Genomic DNA, 22,993 nt, shown 5'->3' with positions numbered 1-22,993 from the left:
TACCTAAATCCTGCTGCTGACCTGGAGAAATTATTAAATGCAGAGGGCTGTACAACATTTATAAGCCATGAACCATCAGCCTGTAGAGCCACAAGCAGGGATTTCCCAACCCCAGCCCCTCCTTTCCCCCAGGCAGGGCTGAGGGTGCGTGCATGCACAGTGCACACCCAAAGCAGCAGTGAGGTGGGCCAAAAATCAGCGTTTCAGACCAGTAAATCCATCCCCTTTGACCAGTGAAGAAATGGGCATAACCCAGAGACGGCATTAAGGCAAGTCTCACAATATAGAAAAATAGCAACTTGATTTTAGTGTCATATTTTTACCTGTGGATGGCCAGTTTTGCTAAACTGCATGTCTAATCCTTCAGAGAGCCCAAGACCAACAAAACTTGCAGTACATTGTTATTGCAGTGGACAGGTGAGGAACAGCACCTCACAGACCTGGGAATCCATCCCACACGAGGGGAGGCAAAGAGTCTCGATGGTAGCAAGTGACACAGTGCATTTAACTAAAACTCTGCTGTTAAAAGAGAAATAACAGCTGACAGACCTGTTGTTCTAACAAAAAGTTTATCATGGTCTCCGTGGAAATGGGGTGTCCTTCCCCGCACCGACTGGCAAACACGAAGAGACAAGGCAAGTAGATTGACTGGAATCCCAATTACGTGGCGCAGGGTCAGACAACAAGGGTGCTACGTTCAATTCGCTTACAACACTTCAAAACCCTTAAGAGGCAGCTTTAAGCAAAAGGCTAAAATGCAACTCTCACTTCTTGCTGGCTAGAAAAGAACAAAGAGTTTCCCACAACAGCCTCTGAAAGATTAGGCACGTTATTGTTAACACTGTGTAAGAAGTGGACATTAATTAATGCTGAATTGCATTTGCACATATTTTACTCCTGCCGCTACAGCAATGAACTCGTTATGAATAAAGAAATTAAAAACATATATCAGAAGGCAAAGTTAATGATTTTCCACTTATTAAATGTGAGCAAAATATACCACTGGACTAGAATGAAAAAGGAGGAACATATCTCAGCTTTTGTTACAGGATAAGATCACAGCCCAAAGCACATCCTTTGCTGAGAATGAAGTGTTTACCAAGTGATTTCAAAGATATGTGCTGTGACCTTGAGCCAAACGCTTAACATCTGCCACCCAGCAGGTCTTCTATCTACAACACAGGAACAGCAGCACTTACCTCCAGCAAATTCAGAGTCAAGTTTGGGATGCGGGGACCACTTTGCTGCTCTGTCCTTGCGCTGTGGATACTACAAAGGTTATGGACATCCTTGAGACTCCTCTGGCCACAGCAAGGATGCAGTGAAAGCACCTCTCAGGGCAGCATGGGTGGGTATTTAGGAGCCAAGGGGCAACCAGAGACACCTGGGCATGGTGGCCAGCAGGAGTGCTGAGAAGCCCAGCAAGAGGTGGTTTCAGCCAATCCAGGGAACATTGGGCTCAAAGGAAGAGCCAGAGGTGAGACAAGACCAGCTGAAGTGGATGAAGCAGTTCAAGCCATATAGGGTCCCACCAATCAAAATTGTATTTGTGCTGCTAGGAGGAGGTTGAGGCTATTTGCATTACCAAAGTTTTAAAAAAAAAAAAGGTGTAAGATTGCATAATCATCCTTAAACACAAGCACCAGAGCTCAGAGCTGCAGTAAATCAGTGATGCTCCAAAGACACCTGAGAGCAGCTCAGCTCCATGAGCAGACCTGGCCCAGGGACACCAGCTCTTTTCTTCAGCATTTGCCTGTTCCCAAGACATCTGCCACCTTGCAAATTAACCCAGGCTGACACTCAGCTAGGCATGTCTGCAGCTGCAGTGAACCTTTCCCACAAAGTTCCATCTCAGATATTTGTTTCAGTACTTCTTGCTTTCACATCTTTACTATTTTTACTACTTCCATTAGTCTTTTTGGGTTGAACTGAACAGTTTGTCTTGACATTATTTCCATCATTGCATCTGATACGTGTGTCAGCAACTGTGAAATTCCACGAAGCTTAGCTAAATCCACATTGTCTGGTAAATAATAGCAGCGTGTCCCCCTGTTCAAAGAAAATCATGAGAGGTTTATTAATGTAGCATCAGATTAATTTCTGTTTTATAAAATTATGCATTGAATTTAAAAAGAGATGTCATGCAGGCAATCTTTAGAGTCATAACAGACAATCTGTAAGAAAGAACAAAGGAAAATAATTTTAATAAAACATTATGCCCTAAGCAAGAAATATGCTTCATGTATCATACATGAGAAAAGATAGTTATTTGATGTAAAACGGAATTGTGACCTTGCTGCAGGAATGTTCATTACCTAGCACCACAATAAGCAAATTAATGGATTTTGGAATGGTGCAAATAATAGTAATAATCATTTTGTTTCCTGGCATTTGCTTGCTGAAAGCCAGATTTACCAGCAAGTGTTTTGTATTACTATTTATAAAAGGGGTTGCCAACAGAATACCATAAAACCTTAAAGACATTACAGAAGCACGCGTCTAGTGCAAAAGTATTACACATGAGTAATCAAGGTTTTGTAAGCACTTATAAGCCAAGCAGTGGAAGCCCGGAAAAAAAACACTGGCTGCCAGAAGCCTATGTGCAAGGACACGTATGTACGTGGTACTGTCAAGTATGCGTCAATCCGGCATTTGAATCCCTACATAGGGAGGTTATGATTATGGTTACTATGGAAATTACTCATGCTGTTTCATATGCATTTTGCATGTGATAAACGGTTGTGTGATAATGAGTCTGATTATATTGTTTAAGGGAACTGTAGCACTCCTGGGAGGTGTGGAATTGTCAGGTCTGGACATCCCCTCTCTGCAGAAAGTCTCTCCCTTGCTAAGCGACAAGGGTTGTCTGAATTATCTCCTCCAGCAGGTCCCAGTTCAGTTCCTGGCCCTTCTGGGCTGGACTGGAGCTGCCCAGAGCCCTGCCCCAGCACCCCGCACTCCAACACTGCACCTCCCCAAAACACCAGCAGCAAATTTCCTCTTTAGCAGCTGATGGAGAAAGTTCACCCTTCCCACCCCCTCAGCCTGCCTGTCTGCAGAGCACCAGGAACCGGCTGCGAGAATGATGTATGTGTTATTTGGGGGGAAAATTTACTGCAAGCATGACTGCTGCTCCCGGAGGGGTTGGACGGATAGGGGAAAGCTGATGGTTTCACAGTGAGAGAGCGAGCACCAAAGTGCTCTGCCCCAGCTTAAGGATGTGCTGCCAAAAATTAAGAAAGGGAGCAGGAAACACTGCACAGGGGCTTTACCTCATTAAACCTGCACAAAACCTAAATGGGGCCTTAGGAGCAGCTTGCGATGGAGCAAGTATTCTGCAAGGAGCTGGCGGGTTTGCCTTTGTTTTTCAACAAAGATCACAAATAGCTTTCTAAAACACCTCGATCCGTTTAAAACAGTAAAGTTATTAGGCAAGTAGGTACAATAAAAGAAACATCTCTGCAAATGGAAAACCCTCAGGGCTTATACACCTTCAAAACGCTATTGGAATTTTAAACCCTGATAATTGCTTTGTAGTGTAAGCAATTGCATTATGAGCGTGAACGCCGCAGCCAATGCATCACCAAAGCCATACCTTCAGCTCTGGCTTCAGTCATTTCCCTCAGCAAAGTACCCTCTGATTGCAGTAGGCTTAAATGTAACTCATGGCACAACTGATTGCATATGCTAAACTGAGTTCATTTAACGATCAGATCTGGCTTTCCTGGCTCCTGTTTTCTCACGCTGCCAGCCGGGAGCCCGTCCTCGCGTGGGAGGGGAGCTCCAGCAGTGCTCCCCAAAAGGAAGGGCACCAAACAGCTTTTGGTGTCTAAAACCAGGATTTATTAGAAGAACCACTAGAACAAGGCAACTTTTCTAAGAGAGAAAATCTCCCTCCTCTAAGTGAAACAAATTAAAACAGAGAGGGCTGAAAACAAACCTGACTGCACCCTTGCAGGCTGTCGTTTCTTTCAGGCTTACTCTGAATTTAGTAGTTTTGGAGTCTACATCTAAAATATATTCAATCTCCCCTGGGTTGCAGACATTTCTTCTCACCCATGACCACCCACCCTGTCCTGCCGCTCTGCCCCAGGCTCCTCTTCTGCGCCGGGAGCAGCGGCCAGGGCTGAGCCAACGAGCCGCCTTCCTCCCTCCCGCCGCCTCTACGAACTAATGCACACAGTAAATCACCAGCAAACAGAAAAAAAACCCGAAACACTGTGTCATGGAGGGACTAAAATTAGCAGTGAAATTGCCTGGAGGTACACCAGTGAATTTGGTACATGGCGACCAGCAGCTCCCCAAACCCAGAGCAGGAGCCACATGTGGCCAGGCTCGTGCGAGTGGCAGCCAGAGTACTATAGGTGACCCACCTATAGCTGGCAGGTCCTCCAGTGAGCTTGCTGCTTACACTTTCCATAGAATTCAGGCTGAAAACGTTCATGGCGGGTGCCTGCCGCAGGCTGAGGTGTAGAGAGGGAAGGCTTCATGAAACAACATCACAGTTTCCAAGCACCGGGCTGGAGAGGAAATGCTGTGTTTTGTCCATGTTCAATGCTCCGAAGCATTTAATTGAAAAGCTTTAGCAACCCTGTACTTAGGAGGAGGAGCAGGGAATTTGGCAGGAGGGTTTTGGTGTCAAAAATATGCCTTTTGCTATTTCGGGGTGGGGGGCAGGGGGGAAGCAGCCGAACCAGCCAAATTTTGAACCTATCAACGTTTGCAAACACTCGGTAAAGACCTGCTTAAACAAACGTAGCTGCCAAACTCTGCAGCCAGCTTTTCTCCTGGATGTCCCTCTTCCCACCAGACCCCAGGAGGGGACACTGCTCCTCCCAAGCCCTCGGGCTTCGGGGAAGAAGGCAGCAGCTCCTTCTCCCCATGTCCTTCCAGCAGGGCCGTTCCTGGGTGCATCCCACGCCCTGAGCCTCTTGCTGGGTGCTCAGGGCCAGGTCTGTCCCGCTGGCACCGGGGAGGGTCTGGCCCCTGGTGCAAGGGCTGCGCTGGAGCTGCCCAGCACCCTCCCGGGAGCTGCTCTCACGGACCCCCACGTGATATGGGATCATCCACACTCGGGATGCGAGTCTATTTTTCCTACACCTGTACCCGTCCCCCGGCCCTTTCAGCAGTGCTCCAGTTGTAGTCATTATCACCCCCGAGAGTGTTGCAATTTTCTGTACTTTCAGTTCCTCAATTACATTGATTATCACATTAAACATTCCTGGTGCTACAGGAACAGACTAAAAATAATAAGCTCGTATCTTCCTAATACAAATGAAACCCATTTGTACTGCTGAGAGTGTAGCAGGCTCATTGTTTCACAGTAATGAAGCTTTCATCTGAAGAGATCCAATTCATAAAAAATACCCACCAAGGCTTCTTTTTTTTTTTTACTGCCACTGACATTCCTTTAAGTTCAAATCTGATTCAGGATTAAGCCAGCGATTGAAATAAAATGGAAGAGCCACAAAAAAGCCAAAAAACCCCCAACCCACAACACCCACATCTGCTTGCAGGGCACACTCTTGCCACCCATCGGCAGGCAGCCCCATGCCCACCCCAGGCTGCGGGCGCCTGGATCCACGCACCTTCCCCTGCTATAAAAATAGCTGCAGCAACCTTTGCTCCACTTCCCAAAATAGCAACGCATTGCGAAGGAGATAGAAACAGCAAAACACTGTACATAAGCTTTTTTTTTAATAAATATGAATTTGTAACCAAAACCAGCCGAGAGGCAATAATGCAGCTGAGGAGATGCTGTCTGCAGGCACCTGCGGAGGAACCGACGGAAAGCTGCAGGCACCAGGTGGGGGGTGAGGAACAAGCAAGTTTTGATACTTTTCCACTTTTCTCCATGCCAAGCTCCAACTTAAAATAGCATGATTAAAATGTATAACATAAAAATTGAGCTCTGCCCCTCTGGCAGCTCCAGAGCTTCAGGAAGAGTAAACAGTCTTCAGGTCTGCCTGTCACCTCCACAGGGCAGGACAGGCTCTGAGGGAGCATCCCCTGCTCCAGGAGAGTCATGCGGTGGGACATGGCACCCAGGCCTTGCCCTGACACTCTTCTTGGGGGAGATGCAGCTCCTGCTACCCCTGGGCAAAACAAAAAAGAGCCTGCTTTTCCCAGCCTGGTGGCTTCAGCCACAGTGCAGTCACAGAACGGCACCGGATCTCAGAGATCCCAACACCAGGCACCAGCATTGCTGGACCTGACCTCCCTCCATCCTTCTCTCCATCGAGGGAGCCTGGAGACAAAGCCACAAAGCCACGCAGGACGTGCCCCGCGGACATCCCTCCCCTCAGGGCCTCCGTCTGCTCCTCCACTTCCCTCCCACCAAGAGGCACAGAGATCTGATAGCTGCAAAGGCTTTGCTCTTCCTTTCAAGCTTTAGAAAGAAAACTAAAAGGCAGGAAAGAGGCGGAGGAGAGGCTTCCCCTTGTATTTCCCTTGGGGCCTGAAACAGCAGCCCCCAGCCACGTGGCACGTCGGGGCCACGGCAGGGGCTCACCTGCCCTCCCATGGCTCGGCACCCACAAAGGGAGAGCGGGACGGGGGAAGGACAAGCACCTCTCTCCCCCGACTGAGGGGGGGACAGTCAGGCCTTGCTTATCACAACTTTGATTATCTAAAACCCCATCCCTTATCCAGAATGAGGTCATGTTCCTGACATGGGTAAATTGCATCAAAAATGAGCTTGATTATCTTAACCCTCATTTATCAGAGCCAGTTCATCATTGCCCATATTAATTGCTAAATAGACGTTTGAGCACTTTAGGCTTTGCTGGTGTGCAGCAGCAAAGGGGCAGCCTACAAATCTTTGCCTGCAAAGATTTAAACACCCTGAAACCACAGGTCTGAATCTGAGTAGGGCTGGATCAGGCCTCCCCACGCAGAGCACACGATCCTGGGTCTCTCCTGCCCAGACATGAGAGATACCACAGCACCTTGTGGGAACACAGATTTTGTCCCCAAACGCCGACACCTGCAGCACGCTATAGCCCAACTGCCAGAGCCGCCTGCGGGAGCCTTCCTCCGGCTGCCAGGCAAGCTTCCGCGCTGAGCTCAAAAGCCTCTTGCAGAGATAAAAGACCCCTCATAGACCTGTTGCTGTTTGTTGTATCGATTCAGAGGAATTAGTGCCGTGGGACAGAAAGGGCATAAGGCAAGTGAGAACATACGGAGGGGATGATGACATATGCAATGTGAACACTTGTTCCCAGCCCCGTACCGTTGCCTCATCCCTCTGATTCCGAGCAGCTCTCGGGGCTTCCCAGCCTTGGGCATTCACAGGTGAAACTCTTTACTTACACCGACTTTTTGAACACAGTTACCAGCTATTTCAAACACAAAGCATTCTTAGCCTCACCTTGGACCGACTTCTCCAGCAATGCTGGTTCTAAGAAAAAACAAAAACACAACCACAAATCTTCAGCGAGCACCTTCCCTCCGACTTGAGCGGCCACCGGAGCACAGGCAGGGCTTTGCTGCACGCTGAGGGGGTCAGGCAGCGGGGGCTCATTTCCAGAACAGGAGGGCTACAAGGCAGCATCAAAGGCAGCAGGCACACCTCCCACAGAAGTCATCCTCTCTGAATCTTTGTAATTGGCCATCAGTCCCACACAAGGCCAGGAACCTGGCTTATTAAAGCAGGAACAGCTGAGCCCCTCGTTAGAGGCCAACATCATCTCCTGTGGGATTGTTTGCCCTGCAGGTGGGGTTACTGGCCCAGAGCAGCAAAAAGGATTTTTAGCAGAAATGGGGCAGCCAGGACACGGTTCCCACCCATGTGGTGATACCACGCTGTATCCCAGAAGCTGCTTCCCACACGCATCATAAAATATCCAGTATAGCTGCATGCACACAAGGCATATATCCCTGTATAAGGTATCTATGTGGTATAGCTCCTCTTTCTGCTTTCACTGTATTTTATCTTTAAACTGGGAGAGCTTTTTTGTAACAAATCATCAGAGAAGAACAGCTAGTTACCAAGGAGATTCTCTGATGAATCAGAGACTGCCTGGTACAAGATCTAGACAGGCTGTAGCTTCTTAATTCATGAGACCTTACATTTTAAACAGGGCGGGGGGGGGGAAGATCCTATCACAACCAACTGTGGACCACGCCAGTGAAAGCAGCTTTTATTTTTGCCATAGGAGCAAATAGCAAGCACACAGCGTGGGAAATCAGTGAGCAGCCCGAGACGAACGGGAGCGTCTCTCCGACACGCTCCTGACTCAGAAAAGCAAATAGCACCCAAGGACAGAGCAGTCTGATGGAGGTGACTGAGGGAAAGGCTGGGAAGCCCCCGATTTCACACCAGCACAAGCAAGGATACACAGGGTCGAGCAAGCACTGGAGAAAGAGCTGCACGCCTGCTTCCCCACAGCGCTGGCATTTCGGAAAGTAACGGTTGCACGGCCGGGTGCTGCCTAGCCGTATGCCGGCTGCGGGCTCGGCACAATAGCGGGACTGCCCCAACCCCGAGCCCGCTTTCCTGCCTGAGTCCTGCAGCTTTCTTCTGAAGAGCAGGCGAGAAGGATGAATTTTGCCAAGTGACAGCAAAGGCACCGGCCCCGTGGCAAGCATCCTGCCCTTGCGGGGATGGCCATCATGCCCCGGAGGAGCCCAGGCAGAACGGATGGGAAGAGGAGTTTTTATAAAGGTGGGGATAACAAGGAGCATCACAAAATAAAGTTTGGAGAAAGAAAGTTCAACTTTTTGGGGCTGAGTTTATTCAGAGGGTCTTTGCACCCATTTCCTTCTGGTGACTTGTTTCTGAATAATTACTGAACACTTGTGCTTCATCTCTGTTTAAAAACAGAGTAATTAAAACTGCCTGGGAACTGTGAGAACAGTGAGAAATATTTGGAGACATCGAGAGACAAGCTATACAGAAACCTCCTGCTTGTAGATAGGCTGTTTTCCCAAAGGTGGAAACTACAGAAGTATGTAGATGAGAGGGAAAAATCTCCCTGTCAGATCCCATTGAAATCTCCATTTTGGGCACTGCTGCTCCGCTGCTGCTAAGGTAAACCTGATCCTTACCGGGGGAAGCTGCAGGATGCGCCGAGGCGTTCGGGACAGGGACGGTGCTGAGAGCTTAGACGGGCTGTCATGAAGCATTGGGGAGCGAAGATTAAAGCATGCGTTAGAGCAAATTCAGGCTTTTCTGCTAAGCGCACCCTGGAGAAGTATTTCCTAGAGCAGTTACGCCTGACAAGAGGCTGGCACGAGCCAGGCTTTGACTGAGGATTCCAGTGAAGGACATTTCACAGGCAGACAGTTTCAAGTGCTGTTTTATGATATAAATTACACTTGCTAATCTAAGGAATGAATTAGCTGTTGGTAGCACTTGTGGGCTGAAGCTGGAGGCTTGCAGTAATGTTTTAGCAATGCATATTGTAATGTTGTTACAGGGGGGACACCTAACTTGAATAGACTATGGGCCTGTGTTTGGAAAGCAAAACATTCCGGAATGCTGCAATAGAGACTGAAACGGGGTAGGGAGGGAGCACCAGAGACATTTCCTGACAGCAAGCTGCTTTCAGCACTGCAAAAAAATTGTCAGGAAATTCCAAGCTCAGCTCACAGCCAGTGGGTAACTCGCTGTCTGCATCCCCCTCCAACTCCACGCGCAGGGGCTCGCACAGCCTTCGCTTGCTGCGCTGCCCAGCTGTGCCGGGCAAATTAAAGGTGTAGCAGCAGCACATTAAAACAGGCTGCCAGCTTTCATGCACTTGGGTCTTATTTGACTTCATATTTATGATCTTTAGCCACGTTCAGGTGAAGTTGAAATAATTTATCATATTCACATTTGAAACAGAAGGGCTGAGGAAGCAGTAACTGCACACAAGCTTCCCACAGGCAGAGCACAAACTTCCAGGCACTCCCCAGCTTAGGAACATCATGCTATGTCACAACAGTGCCGTTATTCCAGCCTTGCACTGATTTGGGATATCCGTATTCCCCAGAAAGCATTCAGAATTTGTTTTTCCAAATGTGTACAAGCAGCAGCTGCTAGAACATATCTTACACAGTGCTTTTAATCCAAGAATAGCAAACAGACAGGTTAGGGATTTACAAATGGAGAAACTGAGGCAGTGAGCATTTAAATAATTTAGATAAAAACTTGCAGCTGAACTGAGTTTCCAGATAGAAACTTAAGTCTTCACTTCCACTGCTCTGCAGTAACTATTAGTCTGCAAAGCCTTGGAAATTCATTGCTCATGTGACTTGCGCTGTGCAGCAAAGCTGCTCTGAAGATGGGTCTAACAGTAGCATAGCCCCAGTATGGTGCGGTCCCTGGGCTGGAGGAGTACCTGCATGCTGCCTTTGCTTCTGAATTGACTGCTGTAAATGAGTAGGATGTTGAGAATGGTCTAAACACTGGCTTTGGAGTCAGGTTCGTTGCCGCTAGCATTTGTCTGTGTAAATATCTGGAATAAGATCAAGGAAAAAGGTGGGGATTCATGAGGAATATGAGCTGCCAGGGAAAGGTGGCCTCCACCAAGCTGTGGTGCTTGACAGCATGTCTGGTCCCTTGGTACTAAACTGGTGTTGGAATGGGGAAGAGATTTTGTTACAGATAAAGCTAAGATACAGAGAAACAGTTTGCTCCAGACATCTGCATGCTTATATTCTTACATGGTGTTTCTGAGAAATCAGTTATTCTCGGCACACATAGCGTCTGTTGCTGAGCAGGGAGTCCAGGCACTGGGGAAACTTATGAAACAGCCATCCAGATTATCTCTGTCGTAATCCACTCAGACCCACTTTAAGAAATCCCATCTCTCCCCGGGAGGGCTCTGTTGCCTTGCTAGAAATCCCCTTATTCACCAGCAGCCCCTTGGGAGGGCAGGTGGGGTTTGGCTCTCGGGGATACTCTGTGCTAGCTTCAGCCATTGACTTCTCCCCACCCAGAAAAGTGGTCAGATGGATCCCACGGGGCATTTCTCCCCTGTCCGCACATTGCATTACCTCAGCCAGTCACCCCAGGGGCACACAGGGAGTCCCAAGGCTACAGTGGGTCGAGCGAGCCAGGTTTGGGAGCAGGACTGAGGACCAGCCTGTGCCCTCGCACACCCTGGAAGGCAAAGCTCAGCGCCAGCACAGCAGGGAGGCGCAGGATCCTTCCTGATGAGCTTCTCCAAATGACCCAGATTGCGTCAACGGGCTCTGGAGGGAGCCCGCAGCCAGTGCTCTTCAGATGGGAGCATAGGATTTGCAACATGGGGCCCAAGAGAGACAAGGAGCATCGCAATGGGAAAGGAAAGCAGAAGGCCTCAGCACCCTTCCCACCTTCAAAGCTGGTAAATGTCTCTTATTTTGCTTTCTACTCCTTTCTTTTAAACAAGCCAGAGAAGTCACCCCCTCTCTGTGCCACTTTGCATGCCAAGCGGCAGGGTGTTGGAGGGACCCTGATGCTGTTGACTGAACCTCGCCTTACAGGCAAACTATTCAAAAACCCAGAGGCAACCTAGCAGACTGGAGTATTGCATGTGTCCAGAGTGACCCAACATTTCTCACCTTTCAGTTTAAGGATCATTTGGTAGATAAGCGCACCGGTAACCAGGTGCTGCATGTTGTGTCAGCAGAGGGACAGTGGTAGCAGAGGAGCCTCCTGGTTTTTGCATGCTTGTTCAGAGGCTACAAACACAGAAGTATTGATGCTCATAAGACCCCTCCAGGTGAAGGGCAGATGCAGCAAAACCCAATCAGGGAAGGGGTCCATGTGAACACCCCAAAATGATGCATGGGGGGACATGCCTGAAGTCCCCACTCCCATGAGTCTCCCTTTGGGACACTGCAGCTCTGCAGTGCCTCGTGGGCTGAGCAATGCCTTCGGGCTCACAATCTTCTTTAAATGCAACAAGCATCCTCCCCTATGCAGATGCAAGCCACAAGCACCATTATTCTGGTCATACAAGCCACTTGCAGCAGTGTTGCCTCTTGTAATGGAAGAGAGGCATCACAGCAGTAGCTACACTACAGACCATTAATTTACTACCAGGTGGCTTGACCCTCAACTTTAACATGCATTTAACTAGAGGTCTACAGCAGAGATCGCAGTGCAACTGTAAAAATGCACTTTTACAGGAATAGTTTTAGTATCAGTTGAACTCAGTGGCAAAACTCCCTCCGGCTCCCACATGGCCGGGGACTCATTTCTGTGTGCCCACGTCCAGGTAAATGCTGCTGGGTGGAATATTTGGTTGTTTACAGAAGTATGAGGCAGTGTGATTTCAATAGATGTTTCACCAGAAATGAAGCAAGATGGAAAGCATGGAGTTAGTCAGATAGTGACTTAATTGTCATTTTGGTAAAGCTTTTACTTCAGTACAGAATTGAAAATCTGCACCCCTGATGCAGCCCCACAGACACTTGCAGCCCTCGTGCTTCAGGCACACAGCAAGATCCTTTGCTGGGCTGGGTCCCAATCGAGTTGACTCCACTTGCACCATGCTCGCCCTTCAGCACAGACACACACCTGCCACTTAGTGCTCAGAAATATCATTTCCCAGCTGCACTGCCAGGGGTGTGCAGGAGCGATAACAGGCCAAATTTCTGTGCAGTGTCATTAGTTTAACTCCCTATTTGCTCAGCAGAGCCATGCCCATTCCTAAAACAGGTCAGCTGCACCCCTCAGTTGTAAGCTGGTCTTGCTAACTGGTATGTGTCCAGCAGCAGGGGTTTTTTTGCTCTTGCTATTATCAGTGGAGATTTTAAATTGCCTTTAATTAGAGCTTTGAAATATCCCACTGTTTCTCAGCAATTAGCTTCTGTACTGGGCTTATTTGAATTGAACATTAGCCCTCCATGCTAGAGATGTGACAGGCTTGGAAAACTGTTCATTTTTTTACTCTGCTTCTAATTCTTCACTCTGCTGCTGATGTGCTGGTGGGGAGACTAAGTGTCTCATATGAGGGAAGAACAAATGAAAAATCCCAGAAATAGCTTAAGTCGATCCATGTCCTACCCACATGCTCACAGTCAGGTTTATTCTGCTTAAAACTGAAGTCTGTCTCCCCAACACACAGTTCATTAGCTCTGAGTGAAGCTGCGTGGTTTTGAGAAGCACTGGAAGTTTCAGAGGCAGGGGAGCATGATGGAAAGCATCCCACTGCTGCCGGCAGACCTGTCAGGGCTCAGCACTGCAGGCTGCCTCCCAGCAACTGCCAGGTCAGCATTAGGAGGCAAAGGTTGCTCCTGGATGGGATTTGCTGTCAACACAAGGTCTTGGTGTGGAAGGAAAAGACCTTTCCTTCCCCCTCACCCTGTCTCCAGCCCCCTCTCCCACTCCGCATACGTTCATCCTTCAGTGTCTCCCAGCTCCGTCATCCTTATTAGATCTCCCACCCAGGTCTTATTCTACCTCCTCAGCTGTCCTCAGGCTGAGACACTACACTGACACTGCAAACTGCCTTACTGCCCCAGCTCTCCATCTCGTGGCTTCCCGCGCTCCTGCCCCTCTGCAGTGCCCCCACACCAAATCCGGAGCTGTAGCAATGTGCTAATCGGAGGGATGGTGTGCTTTCAGCACCTCAAAACAAGCCTCCAGCCAAGTTATTAAAACCATTTAAATACCACTTCTGACTGGTACAGAACTTGCACTACTTGAAATAATTGCATTTCTCACTAGCTACAGATAAAACAGACCCTTTTTAATCATTAAGATATGGCTTGATGTGCATCGCGAGATATTAACAGCTCCATAAGTGAAATAACAGATACAAGACCAAAAGCTATGTCACAAGTGTTCTTAGACGCCTGCAGATTAATCATTTTGTATCTCCATGGGACCATTCACCAAAGCTTTCCATCAGTGTACAATCTTAAAGCCACAGGACAGCTCCGTTCCCAGTGACAGCTCTGCCTTGTCTACAGGTGGCAAAAGCAGGGAAGGAAGGTGCTTGTTTGCCTCCAAATACAAGTTGATGGAAAAGCTAAAAACAGAATCTGGAAATTTAGATTCCGTGTTTTCTGTTTCACTCAGTGAAAAAACAGTCCCTTCTTGTGTCAATCCTTTACAGTGATTATAAAACTGATACTTCAAAATGTTTTTTCTTCAGTGCTTTCTTCAAAGTACACATCCACTCCTGATCTCATGGGTTCAAACTGTACTCTTGGTATTTTTGCAATTGATTGCAGCCTCCTGATCCATAAAAATAAGCAACACTACCAGCAAACAGGAGCACAAGTGCTGCCGAAATGACAATCTCTCCTCAGGATCTGAGCCTGCAGTTACACAGCCTGAGGCAGAAACCCACTGCCTCCTCCAGGCAGCACAGGTGCCGATTTCCCTCCATTTGGGGATTAAATAGATGACCACATAGCAGTTGGCTGACCTGTCTGTATCCCTACCACATGCTGTAAGTGCTCAAGCAGCAGCACAACTTCGCCTTAATTGCATAAGCACACAGCTTGTTGAAACCACGCTCGGGTCCACACTCAAGCATTTCGAGTAGTCTTTAGCATAGTCACCGCCTCAAGTGCAACAGTCTCCTTTGCATACACACAAGGTGCTTGAAAGCTGCAGCTCCCATCCTTACTCCTGTAGTCCAAATCATGACTGTTTAATTTGATGCAGTTGAATCAAAAGAATCTTCAAGTGACTAATGTCAGAGGGGTCAGAGAAAGCAAGGCAAAAACTTTGAGCAGAAAAGCTCTACTAGAATCCACCATAAAGCATCAGGAGAGTTTAATCCATCCCCTTTTTATCCTTACAACCACATTCTCAACCCAGAAGCAGCAAATTCCATCAGGGCACCAGAAAGCCAGGGCTGCTTTGGAGCACTGCTCCTAGCCAAGCACCCAGCATCTGCAGGAGGGACCATCATGTCACACAAGCAAACAGCCTTTCCAGACTGGACATCTTTGTAGGCACCTGATCCAAGTACCCAGCCAGAGTCATAAGTCCATCAACTTCCACAGGCAAACTCATCATGCAAGACAAATGCGTCACATTTTCACCATGGTTAATGGCCATGAACCTGGAGACTGAAATTTCAGTTCATGCCAAGGAATACAATGGTCAATAACAGATTCAGCCAACAAACAACTAGAAGTCCTGACATGTGCAACATACCAAGGATAGAAAGAAGATTCATTTGTCAATTGTTTATAATCTCCCCAAAACTAGCAAAATTGACTCCCTCAGAGTTGTATTTAATAAGTTATTGCTATAGTCTAGCCCAGAACTCCTCCAGCGATATATCAATAGATCTGCTGTCCGGTACTACAGACAGCTGCTCCCATCCAATAACACCAGTTAGAGCACATACACTTGTTCAACTAAGGGAGGTGGCTTCAGAGTTTGAGCATCCAGCTGAGACCAACCAGCTGCTCAGGTTGAGCAGTTAACACCCTTACAGCCCCTCTAGACAGTCCTGGATGTATAGTACTTGTATAGACAGTCCTAGATGTATATGTAAGGACAGGATGTTTATCTGGGAGAAGGGAAAGCAAGTCCTTCACCTCTGATCATAAGTATTACAGACTCAAGCTCCCTGTTGTAGGGCCATGGCCAAACTATTCAAGAAACTGGCTGCAGTCCAGCCCTCAAAAATGTTGTCAGTGGCATGTTGTTAGGTTTTCCAAGGAAGAAGATATTACAGAAATATGGAGTACCATTCGTTATTGCTGTCAGTTTTATAGGACAAGTGTCAGCATAACACAGCCAGGGCCCCGTGCTTCTGATGCCAGCAGGAGCCAGCAGCCCTGGAAAAGCAGGTCAGACAGCCTTGTGCTAGGCTCCAGCTGGGGACAGGATCACCATCAAGGGCCACCAGGGACAAGCCTCTACCATTTTACACCTTATCCAAATTTGCCTTTTCTTCCTCCACCTTTAACTGCAGCCTGTGGCTAGGACATGCTCACCCTGTGCCTCGACAATCAGGTTTGCATCCCCTCCCACCACCAAGCAGGTTATAACCAGCACTCATCCCCTGTGCAACATTGCGATGAAAGCTCTATTTCCCATATCTTATTTTTCCAATTTCAGATGACTTGGTGGCCACATTCCTCTTCTCCTGGCTGCACGCTTGTGTTCCCCCCAAGCTGCACCCCCAGCATTGCCTCTTGGTGGCCACAGGAGCACTCAGGCTCTGTCTCCTGCTGCTCACTCACTCTCCCATCTGGTACAGGCTGTCTCCTTACAGGCAGCACCAACCAGCCTCCCTCAGGCAAGGTCTTATTACTAAGAGTGGAATTTTCCAAATATTGACTCATTTTAGCCTAAATAATATCATTCTGTTATTATTGCCTATAAAGCTGGCTCTGTTTCACCTTCTACAATACTTCAGAAATGACTTGGCTGCATCAAGGATAACTCACACATAACAGCAGCAGAACCAGGCTGTGTTTAGCACGGTCCATCAGCTAAACTAAAACTCCGAGACCCCCTTCTGCTCTTGTCAAGCAGTGAGAGGTGTAAATCAATACTCATTTCTGCACAGTGCTTCCATGGCTGCATGCCTACATAAGGAGGAAAGCCGTACATTCAGCCTTACCAAACTGTAGTTTGGATTACGATAAGCACAAAAAGGTAGTATCTTCATGCAGTACAATATACATACTTTACCCCAGAAGGCTGCAATACAAGGAGTAAAGAGACTTTAAGAAACATCACACAAATAAAAAGGAAATACTTCAGACTACTGGACAAAATACCTTGGATGTACCAATAGCACTCTTGCTCTTCCTTGAAAACATCTTTCCCCATTTCAAGCAGCTTGCAATTCTCTGGTCCAGCACCTCCAAGAAGATGTTTTCTTCAACATGTCTCAGCAAAAAAAAAAAAAAAAAAACCAAACCCAAAACTCCACAGAACTGTCCCCAACAAACCAGCCAGGGCTGTTGCTGGGTGAACTATTTATCTGCTCTTAATCTAGCTGTGATGGTGAGCACCTGGAACCAGCAAACACCCAGCAGATCCTGGGCTGATTGCTCTAAATTGCCATAGTTTTAACAGATCCCTAACGATAATTGGTATTAGCTGAGGACCTAGGAGCTGCTTCCTTTATTTGTTTATGAGGCCAGGCAGTGTTTGGAGAAAACACACTAGGGAAAAAAAAAAAAAAAAAAAAAAAAGTTATTTTTCCTATTACGCCTGAAGGCAGGGCAGTAGCAAAAGTTAACCTGCTCACAAGCAAAAGGGCTTGCTTCATGATACATTGATTGTACCTCTGAAATTCAGGTAAAAGCTTTAGTATCCACTTGTTTAGCAACAGCTTCAAGGGACAGCGAGCAGGAGATGTTTTGGATGTTTTTGTGTGGCTCGTGTTGCTACGGAAACTGCCTCCGTGATGGCTGTGCACTCACCACAGCTGGGTCACTTGGGCTTTGCTGCTCAGAGTAAGGGGTGAGTTATGGCTGGAGAATAAACTGCACAAACTTGCTAAGGAAAGCCTTTACCGCGTACTTCCGCTCACGTGTGAAAGTATATGTTAGTAGTTAATAACAACAAACAGTAGCAGTAGGAGATCTATATTCATACTCTTGCTAGTAGTCACATGCTGTGTATTAACAATTATGTCTAACCCTTCAAATAGACACAGGAAAAAGAAAAATGCTATTTTTTTCCATGCACTGCTACACCTCCTGGCAATGTTAGAGTTTAACATTAGGATATGTCATGCCAAAAACATCTTGATGATGATACACTCTGAATATCAGTGCTTTCTAGTTCTCCTCACATGATACAACCAAAGCCTGAGTTACTAAACCACCCAGTCATTTCTGAAACTATCACCAGAAACAGGTGTTTATGTGTGTAGTGCATTGTCCTAGTGGTAACAGTAAGCTTTAATTTGCAGATGTGGTGGTTGAAAAAGAAGAAAAGCATGGTTATTAACTTTTACCAAACCAGTTAAGTGTGCTCACATACCAAAAGGTGCTGGTATATGAATGCAATACCCATATGATAGTTACATATACTCTCCACCTGTAAATTATGTGGTCCCTCTACACCTTTGTGTACCTTGTCTGTGAGAAGCCACCAAAGAAGTAGCTTTTCTTTCATTTCTTTCTGTTTATTTTAGGGTTTTTAGGTTTTGATTTTGTTTCTGCTTCTGTAAATAGTGATGAGGTCGATGTAGGACTAGGTGAGTTTAGGCTATCATAAAGTGTGAATATTACAGAGAGGCCCATTACAAAGTTTTCATTAACACTGACAGACATTATACATTTGTATTTGGTTAATAATCCAAAACCTTATGTGAGCTTGCAGAGCCTCACAGGTCTCCAGCATGGCCTGGAGCTCTTCTGACTGATCACAGGAAGATATGGTGACCATATCTTCAGACCAGGAGTCTGAATCGGGCCCAATTCTACTCCTTCTTGAAATTCAGGCCAAACCTTTGAGCTGGCCAGTGGCAGACGGTATTTCTTACCCCAGTGTTTTTCTTTGGCAACCTCACAGGTCCCTTAGTTTGGGCAATACCTGTTCAGCGTTGCTCCGGGCTAAATCCGGAATGGATCCCAGGGAGCTGGTAGCACTTCTGCTGAAGTGAATGGTACATCACGATGTACTGAACTGAAGAAATGAGCATTCAATGACATTAACTCTGCATGCCTTCCTGTAATGTATTTCCACTACACTTTCAGACTTTAAGATTTTCCATCTGGTGTTAATAGAAGAAACTATCTAAGGGTTAAGGGCTTAAGCAATGGGGGTCATTTCTCATGTCTGCTACCACACAGCACCGAGAAAGCTGGAAATGCCACATGCCTCTTTCCTCCCCTATTACCCTGCTGGGGGCTCATTTCGTTTTCCCACGCAGGAGGGGCTGGACTGCCCATTTCTCCACTTTGCTGTCAGACTTTTTTGTAAATGTCAGAAAAAGTCTGAGGCACCGCCGGCAGTCATCCAAGTGGAGGGAGCTGCTGGTCGGTGCCTGCCGGAGCCCCCAGCCAGGGACCCGACGCGTGAGCATTTTCAGTGCTGTGAACTCGGGCTCCAGCCTCCTGTTGGGAGATTTGGAGGACCCTCATAAGGATGCCTGGCAGGTTTTCTTCTGTGATTTTAAATCACTGTGAAAGCATGGGAAGGGCTGAGTTCCTGCCACGGAGCTTGAAAACAGTCAGGATTTTGGCTGCCTGGTCCCATCTTGTTTGATTCCCCGTCTCGCTGCTTCGGTAAGCAAGGCAGGCTGATTGTTGCATGATGCCTTTCCGGAAGCAGATGGCTTCTTTCTTTTAAAGCTTTCTTATTATGGAAGTTTTCAAGTGCCGAGATAAGTATTTAACCCTTGAGGGCTTGCACCAGCACGGGCGCCCCATCAGACCATCTGTGGAAGCCCCACCGCTCGCACCAGAGCACCTACCCCAACGGGTCAGCTTGGCAGCTCGCCATATCTTTGAGTGACTTTAAAAAGTGGTTTGGTGGACCACGCTTTCATGGGCTTTTTGATATATGTCTGACTGTTTCCTTCATGCAGGCTGCCTTGCAGCAAGTCCTCATCATTCATCTTAAAGGAGACATGTCAGGACCTGCATTATAGTCGGGCTTTTAGCACCTTCTGGGCCCCAAGGCCGGGCAGTCTCATGGTGTCCTCTTCCCATCTCCCCTATTGTCTTTTGTGCAAATATTGTTACTTTAGCCAACACCCACCATATGTCTTTTACTTTTGATTTTATAGGCCTTGCCGAGGAGATTGCCTATATGCTACGTTAGGTGCTTCCATTTGCTCGTATAAGATGCCATTTCTCCAAATATCAAAATATCCATAGGCCTCTATATAAATATCTCTCAAATGTAGGAGAATGAGATTTAATATTGCTTCTCACTGTCTAATTGGAGGTCAGGTTGTTTTTACAGTAAAATCATTGCTGTTGCAATTTATCAGCCACACAAAGGTAAAAACCTTCTTATGGCTTGTATAGCAAACTGCACTGGTTGGTGAGTTGTAGTACCCCTTCTAGGTGTAGCTGCTGCATTGTGTGCTCTTTAGTTTGGGGCATTTAGCCTCAGGATTCCCAGTTGTGTTCCAAGTTTTCTTTTAGTCCAAAACTTGGAAGCTGAGATGAGTTAATACCCAAACCTAGCTCTACTCTTGAGGCTGCAATAGTCCAACACTACCTCTAAATGGGATGTGATTCCATCTGGTGAACCTTGGCTCAGACAACTGATAAATTTATCTGTTGCTGCCAGCTGTAAAACAGCGGGGTGCCTGCGATAAGCATCCCCAGCATCCACCCCTGTGGGACAGGATGTTGTTCTTTGTTTCTGGATCTAGATAAAAATTCATCAGCCTTTTGGGAAGGAAAAGGGTGTAAGGGTTAATACTACAACAATGTCACAGGCTGCTAGGTGACTGTTCTTTCTGACATGATAGGAGTCTTGTAGAAACACTGTTTTTGTGGGATTTTCGTTATTTTCTTGGGCCTATCTGCAAGAGAAGGGCTGATCTTATGTGGTGTCAGCCATGTATTCTCAGACAAGAACATGTAGAAGTGGTTGATTTTAGATCCATCCAACAACCTGAACACACAGAGTAGCTTTGGATCCAAGGGTTCAAAGCCAATTCCTCAAAGCCCTTCCCAAAATTTAACCCAAGAGCCTCAAGTGAACATTTGACTTCATATCCACTGATTAGCTTTCTAATTATTTGTAAAAAAAGATAGCTGATTTCTGAACTAAGACTTACTGAAGATTTAACAGCTTGGCATTCGAGCATCAGTGACTCTGTTTCCCTGAGTTTTCCCATCCGCTCCCTTAACTAGAAGTTAGCTCCCGTCACACAGCTCCAGGGCCAGGGCTGTATCATGAAGGACCAAGAAGCAGCGTATGGTGATGTTGGAAAAGGCAGCAAAATGTTCACATGTTGTTTGGCCACTGACTGCAGGTGTACGTGGCTCAGAGGAGTAACCTGTTGGAGTAAGCCCCTCGGCATATCGCATTATCGATACTGTAGTATCATGCAGCTCATCATGGATCGCCTCCAGGGCAGCCAGACAACTAAACCCAAAAACCAACCTAAAATTATTTGCAGTCTTTGTGCCTCTGTTCACCATAACCCAGCTGGCTCTAAAGAGAATTTCATTTGTTTCCACACTGCCTTAAAAAACCCTTCACCTAGCTTTGACCTCAAATCCTTCTGCTCCAGACAGGGCTGAGAGAGGATTGTTCCTTAGGACTTCGGCACTTGTTAATTCTCTTAAGGAGATTACTCAAATCTCCTAAACAAATATCAGACTAGATTTTGGATTAAGCATGGGTGCTAAAATGACCTTGCTGATAAAATCAGCATGATCTAACCTTACAAATTGGAGAGGGAAGCGTTGGATGTAATTTTGATTCGGTAGGTACTATCATGGTAAGTTATTGGACTGCTCTGAATCTCTGTTCCTCTAATATTCTTGCAATGTTCCTTGAGAACCAATACAAAAATGTCAGATCTTCCAGATCTTTGTGGAAAAGACAATATACTGACAAAGTCACTGGGGCTACATACAACCTGCTGGGGTTTTTTTACTAATGCTTATTGCTTTTTCCCTTTCTCACATTTGAGCTGTCTGCTTCATTTCAGTGTCAGCACAAGGCTGGTTTGCACAGCATCCCGACTCCTGCGTTAATCAAAGTGCCATTGTTCGGAAGTGGATTTAGCTTAGTGCATTGGCGGGGTGCTCCGGTCCAGGTGCTTGGGGACCGCTGCCTGGGGGTGATTTCCCCACTGTGCAGCTAATAGCCAGAGTTATTTATATCCTGCGTCTATCTGTGCAGTTTTCTCTGTGTCTCACTTGGGTTTCAGAAATAATTAACCCTGTAAAGACTTTGGCCGTGGTTCTTAAGAACCAGGAGTGGCTCAGTGAGGTTTGTGTTAAGTGTTTTTGTCGTTGTGTTGTGGCCAGGAACAAAGCCCAGAAATTTTATCTGTGACAAGCACTTCACAAAAGAGAGATCGTTAAGTCAAAACTGAATCACTTTCAACCTACATTTCTTCTGTTGTTGTTCTGTTTCTGTTCTTCTATAACCCTAGCAGATTTTCTTGCAAAATCTCTAGCGTCTGTAATGGAAACAATTTCAAATCCTGTAAGAATTTATAGGCTATTTAAAAAAAAAAAAAAATTCCTTGGAGGGCAAAGCCTATCATGACTGAAGCACTTATGTCTACTTTCAAATCTCTTTGTCCAATTTTCAGTTTAATTTACTCATTTGCTAATCCTAATTTGCAGTACTGTGCTTACAATATCTAACCGAATATCACTCATGTGGAAACACATTAAACTTCTGCAACAAGCTGGAACTTACGGCTTCAAAACTCTTGTCAGCTTTGCTTCTCAACCGTCAACATGTAATGGTGGGTCTGCTTCCTCTCCTCAAAAACATACGAGTCGCGTTCACTGTTCCCTCCCTGAGCACCGTGCTCCATTTCACTCTCGCCGCTGTCCGTTATGGCAAAAGTACCCTACTTCCGCTAAACTTCAAGTATACCTGATGCAGAAATATAACCTTTTCCCAAAGATTTCTTCATATGCTGTTATTTAGTTTTCCTTTGGTTTTAAATAATTTAATATATTTTTATAAAGAATGTGATGAGCTGCGCATAGAAATAGGAAATGATTGTACTGTGACAAAATATTGGGAACAGTGCTATCTGTGCACAGCAATCGGAACTGAGAAACTGTGTGTTATACACGCTTTACTTCCGACAAAAGAGCTATCTGATTTTGCTCTGATAGCGAGGGCTGCCATTTGAACAGGCAGATAAGAAGGCAACATCCCCATCTCACCGCCCCTGGTTCCCCCATCCTGGATGGAGCGGGGCCGGGTCTCACTTCTGCACAGGGAATGCTGTGCAGGGGACCACGGCGGATCCGACCCTCTCTGATCCCAGCTGGGCTCCCAGGGATAAAAGTGTCTGTAAGGACCCCAGGCTGGGGCTGAAAGTGCATCTCCGGATGAGGTGGCTGAAAGTCGCTTTGTACTCGGTAGTGCTGGCTCCCTTCCCTCCACAGCTGTCTCCTCCTCTCCCTTCAGGGGGTTATATTT

The 22,993-nt window shown here is 46.7% G+C and overlaps 1 protein-coding gene across 9 annotated transcripts in view; it reads left to right on the top strand.

Annotated features, from left to right (window-relative positions):
- Nucleotides 1-22,993, top strand: part of LOC104641379 (calcium-activated potassium channel subunit beta-2) — a 154,213-nt gene that overhangs the window by 92,257 nt on the left and 38,963 nt on the right. Inside the window, exon 2 of one of the 9 annotated variants that reach the window (XM_075761508.1) lies at nucleotides 8,157-9,031. The exons of 6 other annotated variants lie outside the window; for them this stretch is intronic. Coding sequence is in view for 2 of the 3 variants with exons in the window: in XM_075761504.1 (XP_075617619.1) it covers nucleotides 11,263-11,312 (50 nt within the window). In the remaining variant the exon portion in view is untranslated. Of the gene's footprint in view, nucleotides 1-8,156; nucleotides 9,032-11,175; nucleotides 11,313-22,993 lie in introns of those variants that run through there. 2 more of the 9 variants (XM_075761504.1, XM_075761502.1) reach the window with 2 other exon arrangements.

This window comes from Balearica regulorum, chromosome 9, assembly GCF_011004875.1.
Source record: "Balearica regulorum gibbericeps isolate bBalReg1 chromosome 9, bBalReg1.pri, whole genome shotgun sequence".
NCBI lineage: Eukaryota > Metazoa > Chordata > Aves > Gruiformes > Gruidae > Balearica > Balearica regulorum.
Note: the sequence above shows the minus strand (reverse complement) of the source record. Positions and strands in the feature narration are given on the sequence as shown.